The following is an 18,819-nucleotide window of genomic DNA, read 5'->3' as shown; positions in this document are numbered from 1 at the left end:
GGAGTATTGTGCTTAATTTGAGGTTCTATTACTTAAAAGGTTGACCTGGAAGAGGGTAACCAGGGTGATGAAAATTGTTGAAAATGTTTCATATGCCATCCCTCTATTCTCAGTCTGAAAAAGGGTTAATGTAGTTGGCTTATTAGACGAGGGATCCAGCCTGTTTTTTATAGCTCCAGAGCATAGAGTTAGGACAAATGCACAAAAGTAGCAGAAAGCAGATTTGGGTCTAGAATTAGGAAGAAGTCCTTTATAAACTCAGCTGTACAGAGCTGGAGTAGATTTGCCTCCAAGGGAATGAACTCCCCAAGGCAACCAACACTGTGCAGAGGTTATAATCGCTTTACTTAAAGATGGTGTATGGGTGGGCAGAGGTCACTCACACATTTTGCTAAGAGCCTATAATTATAATAAAGATGCTTTAAAAGTCATTTAAAATTGCTTTTTTAAAAGAAATAGAGAGTAAAAATGAATTTTATATCATGGCTTTAAAAAAGAAAACCTTAATACATCTCAATTTGCATATCATTGCTTTGTATTGCGAAATGTGGGCTGTGTGGTGAGGCAGAGTTCAAGCTACAGCATTTTAAGATCATGGTACATTGTTTTTGATGACATTAAATTCTTACTTCATCAGCCCCAAATTTAGGAGCTTATCTATAGGTAAGAATATGACTTTGTTAATAAGAATAGAACATAACATTTTAGACACTGTCTTAAGAGTGGAATTAGTATTTGAATTATCAACAGTGACAAAAGCATTTTCTTTCCATGATAAAAGAAAAGTTACGTACATAGATATCCAAATATGTCAGTTCATTTTGAAGGTAGTAGTAAGTGCTGGTATTTTATTTTGGCTTGTCAAGTGATTTTCTTCTTTATTATTAGGCCAGGAAAAAAAAAGTCCTAGTATATTCCACCAACATATTCATCAGTCATCATTTTTGGAGACAGTTTTCGACATATTGTATGTTTTACTGTGCTAACAAGAGAAAAGACTAGCCATTAAGTTTATGTTTCTTTGTTTTTCAGCAAGGTCACATATCAGGAATAATGCTAGAAGTATGCTAATAAACAATATATAATGTAGGTCATCTGGGAGTAAGAAATATTTTCTAACTAGTTCTAAAGGGAAATATTGTTAAAAAAGGGATAGATGTTATTTACGCCACACATGTTGCTCTATATGTCACCATCAAAAGCATCTTGTAAACAGCTCAGCACAGTAAATCTTCCTCGGTGATTGTCAGGGTTTTTCAACTCCGTGTTAGATTTAGATTCAGCACACTCAATTCACAATATGCTTAATGTACAAAGCCTGTTAGATTATTTAGAAACCTTCTATTGGAAATATGCCTGCCCTTTTGTGTTTTACAAGGAATTCTACTATCCTGGGTTGCACAAGCCAGTGCTATGCTAAGTGACAGTAATCAAGACGGTGTTACATTAGTGGCATTTGAAATTTTAATTGCTGATGAAATGATGCTAAATTTTTGTGCCTAGCCTTGATTTTGTTGAGTTCTTTAAAATTAATGACAATTTACAGACTGATATTTTGTACTGCCACCATTAGTAAAACAAGTTTGTAAGACTGCGGATGAAACGATAATTCTCTAAGAATGCCTTAACAAACTGCCATTGATGTGATTTTACAAATGTTATTTTCTCACATTGGGGAGATTTCAAAATGGATTATTTCATAAGGGTTTATTTTGTTTTCCAAGATGGTTTTTAATTGTAAATATCAAGTTTCATCATAAAGGAATTTATGTAACTGTGTTCTGGAAAACATAACCAATACTTTATTTATTGAGTTCATCTAATATGTACTGAGCCATATGGGGGACACAGTGCCAAGGATGTGAAGTCATAAAGGCAGCTTTTATCGGACAGTCTAGCATTTAGAATCAAGACAGCTGATTTCTCTTCTTGGCTGTAGGGCACTCTGACATCAGGCAAATCTTTCTACTTCCCTGCGCCTCAGTTTCTTTATTTATGATAACAAGAATTAATAAATCCTGCACTCTCCACTTCCCAGAGCTGTTGTATAAAATGATAAAACCATCTTAGAATGTTCAGTATGGCATGATTTCTTTATAGGAGAAAATATGTGTTTAAATGCTAGTATTTAGCAACTTCTGAAACATCTAAATATCAGACTAAGTTGCAACTAAAAACGATAATTGCTGAATCTTGTAGCTAGATTCCATGAGTCTTACTGACCATTTCACTAAGGGATATCTAGAAGTAATGTCACAGTCATTTTGGTCAGAATGAAATTGTGCCTGATCTACGAAGACCTCGGTTTCTGAAACCCAACTATGTGTTACAGATTTTTTTTTTTAATACTAACTTCGGTTTTTGAGTTTAGGAATCTTTAAAAATATATTATGCTGTAATTATGTGCCTTCATGTCTTCCAACCGTTTGCAACTAAAAGTATAGTGTTGGGATCAGACCACAAGGTCTTAGTGAGGAATTCATGGAACTTTGCCCAAGCAGACCCACAGTAGCCAGACCAGCATCTCAAAAAAATGTTGTGAGTTGGGTTGGGCTCTTTTTTTTTTTTTTAAAGAAAACAGTAAGAAGTGCATGTGTCTAAGTAATTCTATTTATACTTGTTTTCTCAGAAGAAGACCTATCAGTGCATCAAGTGTCAGATGGTTTTCTACAATGAATGGGATATTCAGGTTCATGTTGCAAATCACATGATTGGTGAGTGACACTCTAAACCTTATTAGAGATAGCTTTTTCTCCTACTTGTGTATCAATGCCTATATAATTAAACAGAGTTAAAGATGAATTAATTGTTCAGCCATCAATGTTTTACCTAGGCATGATTGATTTTTATTACTATTATTAGGCCTGATAAGACATTAGCACATTTTATTTTCTGCAAGGGCTAGTTTAGACTTCTGCAGAGGATTATATATCTCCTGCCAGTCAAAACACAGGTGATTAACAAATTAAACTTCTAATCATTTTTGCATTATTGAAAACTAACAGGAATGGTTAATGAACTGGATGTTAGCTTTCCATAGAGTTTTAGACAGGTTTTAATTTCAGAAGTTATTATGGTAATGGCACTGCTGTGTGTTGCTTAAGCATCTTTGTATCAAAATCTAAAGTGGTGAGTTTTTGTGATAGGGAAACATAAATAATTTAAATTGCCATAAGATAGTTTTATATGTATGGTTTCAACAGCCTGGAAATAATCATGATCATAAAGATCATGTAAAGAAGTCAGTAATCATTTTTTATTCCCCACCAAATTGTACATAGATCTTTCTAAAAGCGGTTTGGGTAAAGATCTCTGAAGTCACTCTCGGCCGGTGTTTGCAGGGATTTTGCATTTGTCACATAGGCTAGAACTAAAAGGATAATTTTTTCAGTTATTCATATTGTCCCATTATCCCTTAATTCCTCTGGGGTTACCTCCTATGTTTTTTAATTTGATAAGCACTTAGTAATAACACTAAGAGTTTTACCAGCCAATTAAACTTTATCAAGCAGATCTTTTTCTACTACTAAAATGACAATTGTTATTACTTTATGCTATTTTTGTTACTCATTTGTGTTTTTATACTGCGAGAGTTTTTTTTATTTCATCCTCATTTGATGGAATTTTATAATACCATAAATAATTGTGATATAATACTAAAAAGTCCAATTAACCTCATGCTCTCCTATTACCAAACTCTAAGACAGGAAAGAAAATTCAGCCTTCTAGACTCTGAACTTGTTTTCAGGGGTAAACAAGTTATTTTACACACTTGATCAGAAGCATCCTGAGAGTGCAGAGTGGAAGGATTGCTCCAACTATCATTACTGATCACAGTGGAACTCCTAATGTTCTTGTAGAATTAATGAAGATAAATTCAAAAGCATGTTAGAAAATTGATTAATCGTTTTTCAATAGGATTTGCTTTATAGTTTTCAAGTGATGGGTCTTTAGGAGGATTATTGCTTATAAAAGACTAAGTACATAATTGTGCAAAATGGAACTTAATGCACAACAGCTAAAATATCGATCAGTGTATCTCTCTATTTTCCAGATTTACATGCTAATATTATTAGTGATTTTCTTATACATCAAATATATCCTCAAATGTGGTAGAATAACAGTGACAGCTTTACTGAGTGCTTAGCGGGTAATGACAACATGTAAGAGAATTTAAACAACGTGTTTCCTTGCAATTTTTTTCTATTTTGGATTTCAAGAAAAATATTCTTTATAAACTTTCAAAACTGCTTTTTTTGGGGGAGGGAGAAGGGTGTGTAGGTTAGAAAGAATGAGTTCTTCTTGCCATGATAAATGCTGGTATTTTCCATGTCTTTATTTCTTGAGTAGAGTTCATTGGTGGCAGTCATTCATGATTCTGCTTCATGCCATAGTTTTACGTGGGCTTCAGTGAAAATGTATCTTGGAATTGGCACCTAATGGAAAATTTAGTGAAATGTTAATAGGTTACGCTTCTGTATAGTTGTATTGTACATAAACTTATTTTTGGTTCTGGATTTTATTTTTTATCCCAGGACTCGGATGAACAAATTGAATATATTTTTCACCATAATATTAATGCTCTTTTGCGTATATTGAGTCTGAATTGAACGTTGAGCAGTGAGAGGACTTTTTTGATTTGCCAATTTTAGTATCATTTGGCCGGAACATTCATTGGTTTGTACTGGCCCTTCTTTTTAAATTGCTTTATACCTTTCCTTTTGTATGTCTCTCACATTCCTTGCATCATTAGTGTGTTCCCAGAGCTTTCTCCCTCTACCTTATGGTGGATTAATATGACACTCACTTCCTCTTGGGATCTGAGCATTTAACAATTCACCTTCCATCAGAGAAGCAAATTCTATTCCTTTCCACAGAGGGCCTAGTTATTTAATATTCATGCTATTTTTAATAATAAAATATGTAACTCTCTTGCACTTGAGGGCTAAACAAATGAATAGTATCCATTTAATTGTTTTATCTGTTGACCATGCATCCAAGTCCTTAAACTCCAGTCATGTTGTTAATATCTACAGAAAGAGAATGCATAATGGGAGGATGTCACAGAGGCTAAGATATCCTTTTTTAAAATCCCAGTGTGATACTCAGTCTTTCAAATGAGGCAGGCAGCATTATTTTGTTGACTAAAATACCTCCATTGAGGGTAGGTATTTTTAGGTTGTGTGTCTGTGTATGTTTTTTGTCTAATCAAAAAATAATCTCAACTAGACATTTAGCAGGGAAGAGGGATTAGAGGCTCTCTGAAAAGCCTCTTACTCTTTTTGTTAAGAGGGTATATAGTGTTTTTGCAGATTTTGTTCTACATTTCAATCAGTCCAGAGGAAGGATTATGTCACCTGGTGGAGAACAAGGTCTTCAGATGACCCAGTGAGGTGTAACTTTAAATTCCTTCTTTAACCAAGTTATTTGCATTTGCTTCTCTGTAGCACACATGTTTAATGCAGTTTCAATGTCAGACAACTCCATGCTTCTTTCTGGATGTGCTGGTCTCAGGCTATTGGCCAGGGACATTTGCAAAAGGAAAACCATCAATGTTTCTACCAGGTACATACTAGAGACGTTCTGCTTAAGTGCCGTTTTGCAGCTAGGTGTGGACACATGGTCTGGGTTGCAGGAATAATTACTCAATAAAAAGGCATCAGGGATTTGACTTACGTCTATTAAGGAAAAAAAGAAAACCTCACTCTCCACCACATTTTGACACAGTTTCAGTAAGAAATCAGACCAGTGACTATTTAGGGGTTTCTTTTCTTCTTTACACACACACAAAAAAGAGCTACAAAACATTTTAACAGCTTTCCTGGGGAAAAGATTTCCCTCTTTTCAAGTTTGCACAGATGAGAAATTTTTTCTTGTCTTCCTTTGTTCCTTTCACATAGTTTACGTTGGCTTTTGACCTGAGAATACAGAAAGAAGCCATTGTGTATTATGTCCTTTAATTCCTTTTCCCCCGTCCCTATCAGCGTCGTAAATATTTGTTGTTATTTTCCTCTTTGAGATTTCTGTTATTATTATTATTATTTGGTACGGATTAGCACAGATAGAGACGAAACCAGGGAATTTAAATGTGTTTAACCCAGCAAAGGAATTGTCTCGTATAAAATTATGAGGCTCAACAACAGTAGAGTAAATTTGTAAGTGCTCCGAATAAAGGGCTGTTAGGCATGTGATAATATAAAGAGATGACATTGCCAAGAACTATTTATGAGAAGCTTAATTTTTTCACTCTGATAATTCTTGACCAATAATTACCAGCCTCTAATTATCTATTTTAGTTAGAAAGAAATTTCGATCACTATGGAGGTTGGCATTGCTACTAACGCATAAATCCCCAAAGAGACAAATGTGTTCCAAACAGCCCCAAACAACTGTCTCATGAAACATAGTGAGCAAATTGCGAGCGGCTGGTGGTAGACAACCAGCAGTACGCTCACCATCGAAGGCCAGTCAGCTTGACAAAGAAATGATCAAAGGGGAGAAAGACCATTATCCTTGGAATTGATTGCTATACTCATGGACTTTGGAGAACGAGTGGTCAGGATAGAGCTGTGCCCATTTCCAGCCCTCCCTTTCCAAGTTCTCAGATGGAGAAGATGAAGGGGATTGGTGTTAACCGTTTACCTAAGAATTATTTTTTAAAAATTGACTTAGAGATGATGATGTAATGAGTGGGGGTGGGTTTTTTTTGTAGTTTTTATCTGATCAGAAATGGGGTGAAATTTGTGTCTAAGGTGGCAGGGCACCTGTTTTGTGAAAAAACGGGAAATCCACAGATAGTCACCAGTAAACATGCTCCAGATGGGTCAAGGGTGATGCTTAGAGCATTTAGGGAAAGCAACTGTATTTATCTCTTAGAAAAGCAAAACTCGGATTTGGAACTATAAATGACAGCTAATAAGAAAACACTGGTGGAAAGCTATTGACTATTTTTCTTCAAATCTCGAATACTCAATGTTTTATCGTCACAATTTTTTAAAAGCATGAAAAGATTCAAGTCCTCTCCAGTGCACGTGGGAAGATATATATTCTATGTGTTATGTTACATGTGATATACATCACTGATGTCAAAGCAAAACGAATGCATAAATCAGTTTTGTACACTGTGGTGAATTTTTAGTCTGTTTTGTGGCAAGTGACATTCATATGTTCGGCAATTTGTTTGACGCCCAAGGTCACAAATGGCATTCTTTTCCTTCCATTTCTTTAGTGGATGGTGTGCTATGTGACTAATCTTCATTATAGTTTTGTGACATTCAGTATCACTTCTGAAACATTTCAGCTTGAGTGCTCTTGCTTTACAATAGACTAAAACCAATATTTTGAGGTCTATAGTGGTTTTGGATTTTATATGTCTTAAGGGGAAATATCCAAAGATAAGAATCTCTACATAGGAAGATAAAGGGCCCTGTTGTTGCCCTTTAAACTCTTAGCTTTCATTGGCCATTTTTTTTAAGTGAATAGAAATGAATCTATCATAATGCATCTATGTGTAGATATATATTTGTGTGTGTGCGTGTGTGTGTGTGTATCTGCACTATCCTAAGAAACTCAAAGTCATTAGGTTGTTTAGAGTTTGCATTAATTATAAACGAGAAGACTATTGAATTCTAAGTCATCATTTGATTGCTTACAAAACTCAGGGAATTAAGAAACAGGCATTTGGTGTTAAATATGATGAAATACTGGCTTATTTCATCAAGAGCTGGATTAAAAAAGATGAAATCTGGGCAGTTTAATGGTAACAGAAAGCTACCCTCATGTGGGCAATGCTGGCTTATTTGAAAAGCCCATAAAGGGTTTCTACATGGACCATACAAAAGGGATACTTTCTCTTTAATAGCCATCTGTACAGGAGAGATGAGAAGTGGGCCAGGTCATCTCTCCTCAGCTGTCATGATATTAACGTAGGTAATGGGGCAAGGTCCGCGTTCTGCTGGGTGTTGTTTTTCATAGATGTTCATCGATTTACACAGATAATTCTATTTATTTCTTAGAGTCGGTCCAAGTGAACCAGGCAGAATAACAAACATCAAAGCATTTCCAATGACTTTATCTTTGTTTGTAACGTAACTTTTGTCTAAAAAATGGTGTCACACCTACTGTGCAGATGGCTGCATGATTTGTAAACCAGCCAAAACATTTAAACAAATGTGTGATCTGGGGATAGATTAAATAAAGGATAAAATGGAGTGTGGGCCACAAATTCTAATAATCAGATGATTTTAAGTTGTGTGCAGCGCGGAGTGATGGTCACAGTGATAGCAGGGAAAGCTTGCCAATGACAGCAAGGTGCCTTATAGATCTCAGGATGGAGCCCGTGGCCTGGTAGGCCTCAGTTTGAGAACCGCACATTTGCTGTGCAGCTGGCAGCTCTGTATGGGGACATCAGATAAAACTTATGTAAAATGAAGTGTTATTGCTTAGTATGAAATTGTTCAGAGAGGGAATTTGCAGACAGTAACTGAAAACAGAATTCATGGTACCAATGAAGCAGACTGTGAGTATGAAGAGGGTTTAATTATCTGCACAATTTAACAAAAATTCAAGACGCACGCAGAAAGGACATACGCAGGCATAGATAGAACACAGCCACGCTGTTGACTGAGTACAGAGCGGGGCCGCCGGAACTTATCAAGCTTCTTCGACGAAAAGGTTTCCTAAAAACAAAGACAATTTAAAATAAAAGAAAACACGAAAGACTTTTAAAGAAAACACATCTTTCTGGAATAAGATAGTTTTCAAGAGCTCATCTTGATTATTTGGATTCCCATTTCTGAAGCAAATTGTAAAGAAAATCTCTGAGCCCATCTCGGAATGTCAGTGTTAAGCTATTAAAAGACAAATCGGGGTGTTTATCCTTGTCTTGTGTTTTAGCTTGCGCCTCGTAGCTTGGGTTTACAAGAGTAAAACACAACTTGCAGTTAGTGGAGTTTCTAATTTACGAGCCCCTAAGAAAACCTGGTGGCCGTTTCTTGTGATGTTAATTTTCCTTGAGACTGAGGGTTCTGAGTCCACAGACAGATCGAAGATTCAGTTTCTGGTGACGTTTTAGAACACACCGCCCTTAAAGAGGCCTCAGAAGAATGTTGTTCTCAAGCTGAATTACTGATTTCCAGCCTTCCTTCCTAAGCTCCGTACAGAGAGGCTGGGAAGAGTCTGTGCCAGACGGATGGTTCCATGGCTGAGACACATTGGTGGGGCTACTGACTCTGGTTCTGGCCTCACCTTTGACTTGCCGGAGAACATGCCACAAGTGTATCCGTTTTTCACTCACTGTTTGATATGTTTATTATCGAATGCGGGTAGCCGTTTCTGAGGGAGGTCTGTAAAACATTTCTGAATGGAGGGCGCCGAAAGTCATCGGCAGTAGATCCGAAAAGATAGATCCCTGCCCACACACGTGCCCGTGTGCACACACGGATCGTGACCTATTTCCGCAGGATCGCTCAGACACATCAAAAGGAAAGGTCTCTGCTGACCCATTTCCATAGGTTATTTCCTAGTTTCAGGACCATTAAAGGCAGTAAACGAAAGAAAGGGAGCCAATATGGAGAGTGGGTGTCGAACTTCAGCTGCTCATATTGTTGCATTTGGTGAGCTGACGGGGTTTCGTAGGTCACCTTTAGAATTATGCCTATGACAGCAGCAGCTACCTGCCAAGATTGCAAGGTATCTCACGGCTCTCAGGATGGCGCCTGTGGCCCGGTAGGCCTCAGTTGGAGGGGTTCACATTTGCTGTACAGCTGGCAGCTCTGTATGGGGCAGCCGTGTGGGCTGCTAGGGAGCTGGAAAGGAGACAAGCATGAAATTTCTTCTAAACCCAACTCTGTTTTTCTGTACTGTTGGCTGCTTCTCAGTTCCTTGACAAAAAAACCAATCAGGCACCCTTTAATCCGCCTGTGATTACCACTGGTATAAAAAGAGAAGCATAATGAGGAAAAATGCCTCGTTTTGTTGCCTTCAAAAGCCAACAAATTGGAGTTAACTTGACAGGAAGTGGCTTAATAATTAGATTATTTATTTATTCCTGACACATATCCCCCTGTTACTGGTCTCAGGAGACCCTGTAGATGGTACGATTTTCAAGCTGCCATTACTTCGCTGTCTTCTGTGAACAAAGAAGCTACTGTCTATCAGTCAATTAAATGCACTCTTTAAGCAGAGGCTTCGAAGTCCTCAATGGAGAGAGCCCTGGGACACTGTGGCTGATGATTCCTTTCTCTGTACTGTACATCACACTCTCAACTACAGTCCCCACAGAGATGGAATAAAGTCATGCATTAAAATATCACTTGTTGATTTGTTTGCTAATGAAGAGCCATTGAAATGTTTGTGTATTTCTATGGCAAAATTGTTGATAAAAGGGCCTACTTGCCTGCGTATCTTAGTTCATCTGCTGTGAGTGCTTATTTAAGAATTATTAAAATTAAAGTCAGTAAACAACAGAATTAAAAAAAAAAAAAACCCTGAGAGAACAGGAGTTTTCTTGCCGTCTTCATCAAATTAAATGAATAAAGTCAGGAAAAACAGAGGAATTGGTGTCATTCCGATCCCTTGCTTACACTCCATTAATCTAAACATTGTTTTCTGCAACATAAAAATGTAAGGCTTTTTCAGAGTATCTGGGATCTACACCTTTTAAGTATGAAAAGATATTAGAATCCCTTTGTGAGAGTAATGTACTTAGAGATTTTTTTTTTCCCCTTTGGAAGATGAACGGCATTTGTTGCAATTTCTCTAACTGAGTGAGTGTGCGCAGAGGCTTTTCCGGGGAGCTTAGTGGGGGCTTTTACGACCAGACTAATAAAACATCTGTGGCGTGTCAGACTCAACCTCACAGCCACGTGGATTGTACAGAAACGTGGCTTTCCTTCTCTTTATGTTCCTCCTCCCGTTTCCTTTCCGCGTCTTAACATTATTTTATTTCCATCTAAGTGGTGATGACTTTTCAACCATCATGGAGTTAGGGTTTTTCTCTGTTACTGTATTCATCAACTCTGTACTACTTACTGTTTGCTGTGTACAAAGCATGCCTTGGCTGGACTTCTCTGGCTCCCATTAATTGGTTCTGTATTTTAAGAGTACATCTGTTGTTAAGTTGGAGGTCTAGAGGTCTGTCTAGGCTGAAAGACTTAGATAATATTGTGACAGCTCTCTGCTGAAATGTTTAGCTATCGCTCTGCCACTTAAAGGGATAAATTTGGGATTTAAACCAAGGCCACTGAGCACTGAAAAGCATCCCTTCTTCCTCCCATCAGACTTTGTAAATGTAATCAAGGTTTTAACTATAGATTTCATGATTACCTGACAACAGGCTGTAAAGAATTAATGCGAGACCTCATCAGATGGTCATAGTCCTTATTTCTACCCTGTTATTCCAAGTCATTTTGTTAGAAAAAGCTTAGATACTCGGAGGTGTTCTATAATAGAAAATGAATTTGAAACCCTTTCATTAATTGGTGATTAATACATTTCAGGATTAGTTTAAGCAGGGCCCTACCTCCTGCCCAGTCAAGTATGTTCTGGTTAATATCCAATTATCTGCACCTTCATAGTTATTATGTCTTAATATTTCGGATATGATAACCAGAAACTGGAGAGTAATGCTAATGAGGAGCACAGAGCAAGAATTAACCAATGACATACTCAATGATCCTTGGTGGGGAAAGTATCTCTTTCTTCCCCTTAACTCATTGCTTCAGCATCTTCTGGGCACTGGCTGAAAAGTAAGACTTTCAACTATAGCAGGCAAGACCCAGAAAACGAACCATTTTCTCTTGCCATACTAGGAACCTGAAGGTGCAGTTCACCTACAAACACTGTTTAAGTTCATTTTATGGAGAGTCAGCATAGGGAACAGAGAGGCAGTTTATATTTTCAAACAGGAAACATCCTATTTTTTTATCTTTTCCTTTTAACCACGCCACAGGTTGTTACCTTTTCAGAGGATGTTTTAATTCAGATTCATTTGAAATGCCTGTAATATTTCACCAAGGAAACACTCCTCCCTGCTACCTCGTATCCTCTTCCCCCCCCCCAAATTTATCACCGTGACGTATATGCGTGGTGCCTCAGTTTAATTTTTGTGCAGGTCATTTCCCTTGAACAATCTGATGTGGCTCCCCTAGCAGCCTGCAAGGGTGGTATGTGTGCTGCTTCAAAACACGCAGCTTTAAATAGTGCGCTTTGTACATTACCCCTTTATATGCTTTATTGTAATGAAGCAACATCAGTAAATTGCAATGAAGGGCGATTGTTGCACGGGGATGACTAGTACACCTTGGGGTCCATTTGCACCAGATTATTCTTTTTATTGTTATTATTACTTCCCATCTTCTTTACTCTCTTGCTGCCGAACTTGCTGTTGGCCACCGGTGCAACACAGAGGGGATCTTAAGGAACATTGCAGGCATCATTTTTTTTCTCTTAGGCGCATACCAATCGCCGTTCAGTTCCCAATCAGACATCCTGGGGGCTTTGTGTGTCTTTATTGATGCCACTTTACTCTGTTGACTTCATTCGTAATGTTCTTCGTCTTTATCTTCTTAGAAGAACAAATTTACTGAGAATAAAAGTGACCCATTTCTTTTCAAACATTTCGTGGAGGTGTTATAAATTTATAGTTGGGATGATCAGCCGATTTGTCCCTCCCCCCAAAGAGGTTCAATCATTTGCACCGGGGACTTAGAGGGGATTACTGTTTAAGGGAAAGATTTGTATTTGCTGTGTCTTCTTGGATTTCCTTAAAACACAGACTGAAGTCATTATGAATATTTTATATATTAATAACATCTCTTTACAAAAATAACTTGTTTCCTGCCCCCAACCAACTACTGTCCCCCAGTAACTAATCAAAAACAGTGTAGATTTAAGTAAGCAATCCTCTGCTCTTATTGAACAGAATTACGAGCAAGGCTTTAGTTTAGGGATGATTATATGTGAATTTTGGGTGACTGTTAATCTTTCTATTGTCATAATTTTAGAACCTGTGTCCATTTGTGTTTCCAAATTGTTAGTGCAGCTGTTGTTCTGTTTCTGTATTCCTAAGGCTGGGCTCCTGTGCAGCATTCAAACTAAAATCTAGAATTAGACCTGACACACCTTCAATTGAACTATCAAGTCTTTTAAAACTGCTTGGCCAGTGACGCCAGTCCCGCACTATTCGACTGTACACACTTCCGATTGCGGGCCAAAAAGCATTGATTTTTAGCTGTCATTTCTAGTGCACATACTGTAGAATTGAAATTTAAACCTTAATCCACTCAGTAATGCAATTAATTTTTAATGTGCAGTAATACTAATTGAAATAGCCTGAATTTAGTAAGTCACCACAAGACATTTTCAAAAGCAAGAGTCTCCACTGAGAACCTGGGAGGACAGATAATCATTGTTACAGTGTTTACAGGATAATGCTCACTCTTCAGACCTCCAGTGGAAAGGGAGGTTCTTTAAATTAGACTATAGTATATCTCTGTGAATAGAAATATCTCAGAGAGAATTCTTACTTTCTACCCACCAGAACAGGATAAAAATCTTCTGATGGAGTTAAAAACAATAACAATATAGTTTTAGTTAAAAATATCTTAATATAGTACATGTAAAAGTTATATTAACCCTTTTCTTTTTTTCCAAAAGAGCATCTATGAGTCGTTGCAAATGAAGTCACCTGCCAGCAATGTCATGGTCAAAAGCCACAGTCTCAATGGGTAATCTCATTGTTCGATGGGTATTTGAGACACTGTTTCCAGATTTGATGAATATGTGTACTCTATCAGCTGCCTGTAAACCTATTTGGCCTTGTTTTGGTATATGAATATTCCTGTAAACAAAAATATGCCCTAGTTTTATTTCAAACTGTGTTCCTTCGGCTTTTGCATATTATTTCAAAATGGCCTTTTAAATGTTTTGTGAGGTTTTGTTTTTTTTTCCTAGCCAGAGTAGAGCAAATTTTGCACAGTAAAACCAAATAGGTTTCTAGGCATTTCTACACTAAAAAGGTTCTCTAACCACATTTATCTGCTAGTAAATGAGGATTTTTTAAAATGCGTCAGTTCTACTGATGAATGGGCTTGCAGAGTGTTCAAAATGAGCACCAGCATTGCTCTAAAAAAAGGCGAGCACTGTATATCATCCTTTCATGGCTCTTGCATTATAGTATTTAATAAGCCGATAGTGCTGTTAAATATTTAGTAAAGGTTCCCTCGTAACCTTGCCATCTATTCAGATGGGATTTGAAGACATTTTTGCAGTACATAAGTAAAAATGATGTTAGAGAAGTGGTTGTAGCATGGCATATTTTCTAAATGAAGTGTGGGGTAACACGGTGTGAATGAGTTCAGAGATTCACACTTAGAAATACCTAAGTCATTTCATGTTCTTTGAATTAAGGGTTCAAACTGACTTTTGTTTTGTCACTGTTAAGTCAAAGTGCTCTTGGGGTTATTTACACAGAATACTAAAAATGACGTTATAGTACGTTAAAAAAGGGGGGGGGCAGCTCTTACATGGTGATTATTTTAAGCCACCCTAGCTTCAATTGAGCTTTATTATAGACATTTGCTCTTTTTCACCGAATAGAAGGAAAAGAAAAAGAGATGAGGGCAAATCAGCTTATACTCCACTCAGAGCATATTATCAAATCCAGTTAGGGTTTAGTAAGTTAAGTATATTCAGCATCTTTTTGGGGTACACTGTGGCAAATACTGAATAATAGATATTGTTGTACACACTGATACGATGCAGGTGGATCATCTTTATCAATTCTTTCTTATTCAATTAGATTTCTATTTGTTATTATCTAAATAGCAATAATTGTTCTTTTAATCTGGAATGCATATGGGTTTCTAGGATCCTTATGCAAAAGTGCTGCCAGTAAATGCAATGCTGACATCCTTACTGTCATCATGTGGGTGGGGCAGAATTCACATTTAAATCGTTCAGTGATCACTAGTGTTATTAGTTTTGAAGGTGTAAAGATAAAGGCTGGTAGTTTGTTCAGATGTGTATGTAATTTGGTTGGCTCTTCCAGGAGCCTATTTGCTTGATTCTAATTTTCATCCTGTTTTATATGCAGCCAGTGACCACAGTATTCATTCAAACTGCACAGAGACACGTCTCGTCTGTAAAGCACGGCTTACTGATCTTATTTGCTATTTGTATTCTCATAAGAAGAAACACAGGATTCATACAATGGGGGGGGGGGGGATAACATTTCGTTTTGAAATGGTGTATATCACATAGATGTTAATATCAAGAATTTCACGATGAAGGATGGATAAAGGAGAGAGCTTTAGGTATACGTGAAGCAGGAGAGAAGGAAAGTGAGACAGGGTTCATATATAGGTGTGTTTAATATGCAATGCTTGATGTATGTTGACCTCAGGTTACAAGAGTAGAAAATCCCATTTTCCAGCTTGTTTCAAATGTAGTAAAAATGCTGCTTCAGTTGCTTTATGCTACTCACATTGGGAAAGGTGCTTATACTGTGATAATTATCATCAAGGAATATTAATGCGTTCAGCATTTGTAACCCAAAAACTCATTATAGCTTAAGCTGTGCATCATCTGTGAAGAGAGAACTTTGCCAGAATTCGCTCTTCACAGGGGTTGCCTCCTGCTTGCTGCGGAGTGGTCAGAGTACTGCAAGAGGTCACTTAGGCTATTTTTGAAAGCTGAAGTTTTGCAATTTTTGAATCACTACCTTCTGTCTAAAGTGCTTATTGTTCTTGCCTCACAATGGCCCCCTAACTGAAGGCATAGCCAAGTGCCAATAATAATAGCAATAATAAACGAGTAAGAAGTAAGTGTTTAGAGCACTATGCAGAATCCAAGAGGTCGGCACATATAGCCCATACCCAGATAATTGAAGTACAGTATTGGTGTCTTTCCTTCTGTCATTGGGCAAAGGGATTCATTTACACCTGTTTCCTTAATGCAGGTGCCCTTGGGTTTCAGATAGAAATGCCCCCACTGGGGCTCCACTTCACAGCCCTCTGGCTGGAAATTGTGTAAATAAGACTGCAGGGTCAGCCTTCCCCTTTTGGCAGCAGTGTCCTTAATTAGTCTGTGACAGTCTTTCACATGAGCCTGTGCTGTTCCTGGGGTCATTTCTCACACATCTAAGACATCCATTTCATGCGCAGATAGATATTTTTGTATGTTTGTTTAAAATCATTCCCTGGGGGAATATTGACGTGGTGGGAGTGAGACTCTCTGGGTGTGTCCAGAATTCGATAACTTAATCTGATCAAAATATCCAGTTGGGTGGCTCCATTATAAATTCTAAGTGGTTAGTTGCATAAGAACATCGTTCCCTCACCTGCGGTTGGCAGCTTGTTGAAAAGGAGCCATGTGCCTGGGATATTTTGATGTGATTAAATTCCATTATTGTTCTCCCACTGATCCATTGCTTGTCATTTCCCATAAGTGACATTGCTCCGTGCGGCATGGTATAGTTTGTGTCAGGCCCAGGCAGAGAGCACTAACACTCAGTTCTACCCGGCTGTCTGAATTTGCAGGACTGCTGTGTTTCTGAGGTCAAATCGTGACCCTGACCTTGCCCCTGGGAGGACTAGAAAAATATGTTTCATAACTTCCCGTAGACCTACATGAAGAAAAAGAGGGGAAACCATGAAGCCCATAGGCTCTGTTTAGATGAGCTGTAAGGTTGGAATTCATCAAGCAGGAAAGCTTACTGTTGCCTAGGAGCTTCCTCACCGTGAGGGGTCACGGCTGTGGGTGCTGAGTCGGTCAGAGCTGAGGGCTCTGGGGGACCGGCTCATCATTCAAATAGCCCAGCAGGCACAAATGCACAAGTTGATAATCTGGAGTCAACTTGCTGAAATAGGGACTTACTTACCTGTTACAATCACTTACATGAAGGAATGTTGATAGAATGAGTACCCCGAATCCAGTGCAGCTATCATATCATAGGCTTGCTGCAATGAAAGCGGTCTGGGTTTTATTTTGCTGTTTGGTGTGTGTGTGTGTGTGTGTGTGTGTGTGTGTGTGTGTGTTGTTGAATGGGACATAAGCTTTGTTTTATGCAGTCATGCACCAATTCCACAAAGGATGGATGTCCTGAACCAGAGACCCATTCTCAATAGTTTGGGGCTGCAATGCTGACAGCATAGTTGAGAGATACAGTGGTGCACATCTTCTGTGAGGATGTAAACTTAATAATCTTGATGAATTTTGAGTAGCTCATAACTCCACTTCCTCGCCAAAAGAAGAATTATGAAAAGATCGCTTCTAAATCCTTCAGCCATTCTCTGCACTTGTGATAGATGCCATCCTCTTTACCTTGAGGCGCTGGAAATGAAAGTGTGTGTGTGTGTGTGTGTGTGTGTGTTTTGCGAGAGATAAAAATGTATACTTTAGAAGGAGCAAATTGCATTTTCATGTTTAAGTTCACTATTTGCACTTGATGTGGTGAGATCCAAATGTGAAGAATTGCTTTTGACATTATTTCTGTGTCTCCTGCATCCTAGGCTCGCTGCTTTATTATGCGGAAGTGCACCATCGCATGAGATAAATGTGATGTTGAAAACCTGGAAATAATATAAGCTTGCATTCTGTGTACAGGCTGTTTTAGATAACTGTAGCTTCTTGACTTATTGACACAGTTTAATTTACTTTAGTAATGATACATTCAGTAAAATTGTGAGTACGTGTGTCTTTCAGGTGAAACTCACAGCCTTCCAAGTGTTACGGGTTGGTTTAGGGGCAAAAAAAAAAAAAAAGCGCGCTTTCATTTCTAAACAGAAAGGCAATTTTAACTTTCTTTAGAAGTCTGCTTTACATAATCTGTAATTGGAACTATCACATGTTATTTTATAAACTAAAACTTGAAGTGCATTCATTTCAGATGCACTTAAAATATACTCCTGGTTTCTGAATTCTAATTCAGAGCTCTCTCAGTAATGATGGTTTCCCAATTTGTTAGTGGCCAAGATTCTTTAAAAGGCATTTTTGTAGTTTTTTTTGTGTGTATTTAAGTGGTTGTATGCGTGTGTTCTCGTCCACACAGGTCTGTGTAGATGCGTACTCTCTGCCAACCTTTTCTAGCAAAGACTCACTGGAACACCACTCCCTGTCTTGTGTTTAACATGTTTCCAACAGCTTAGAGAGATGGTATAAAAGTGAAATAAAAACCATGGAGCTTATATTGGAGTCTGATGTTTGAAAAGAGATATTGGAAAAGGATGTTTTTTGGCTTGACTCCCTTTTTAGATGTAATTGCTGCTTCATTAGGACTTGGAAGGGTTTCCCGTGGTTAAATTTAATCAAATGGCTCAGAATAACAAACTTGTACACTCAAAATTCCAAGACAGTCCTGTACATGAAATGTAATTTTTCTGAATTTAAAACACACGCACATCACAACCACCACCACTGGCTGGTTTGTAAAATGCTGTGTGGCGCTCTCTCAAGCCTAGTTCCTATTCCCTACTGGTAGTGGATTGATAAATGATCATGCATAGAAATAGAAGTCATAAGGAATACATTTCAAAGGGTCTGGGTTTGCTTGGTTCTGGTAAGAACCCCACTCTTGAGCAAACGTGTCTTGAGTGTGCTGAAATATTGCACATGAATGGATATCGGTCATTTGGTTTTTGTGCTGTGACATGAGATTGTCATTATTCTCCTTTGATGGAGGAGGAGATTGAGGATTGAGCATCTGACCCCAGCGTATAGGGCTAGTATGCATAGTAGAAGGAGGCAAACTCACACTTTCTGCCCTTCTTTGCCTCACGCACAGGGCTGCAATGGGTAATCTCTCCCCACAGGCCCGGGTTG

General features: G+C 38.0%; 1 protein-coding gene across 6 annotated transcripts in view; it reads left to right on the top strand.

The window, feature by feature from the left end:
• Positions 1–18,819, top strand: part of ZNF521 (zinc finger protein 521) — a 281,891-nt gene that overhangs the window by 147,632 nt on the left and 115,440 nt on the right. For all 6 annotated transcript variants that reach the window (XM_045458559.1, XM_045458560.1, XM_045458557.1 and 3 more), the window contains one exon: positions 2,630–2,714. In XM_045458559.1, the coding sequence (XP_045314515.1) occupies positions 2,630–2,714 (85 nt within the window). The remainder of the gene's footprint in view (positions 1–2,629; positions 2,715–18,819) is intronic.

Source organism: Leopardus geoffroyi, chromosome D3 (genome assembly GCF_018350155.1).
Source record: "Leopardus geoffroyi isolate Oge1 chromosome D3, O.geoffroyi_Oge1_pat1.0, whole genome shotgun sequence".
NCBI classification, from domain to species: Eukaryota; Metazoa; Chordata; class Mammalia; order Carnivora; family Felidae; genus Leopardus; species Leopardus geoffroyi.
Note: the sequence above shows the minus strand (reverse complement) of the source record. Positions and strands in the feature narration are given on the sequence as shown.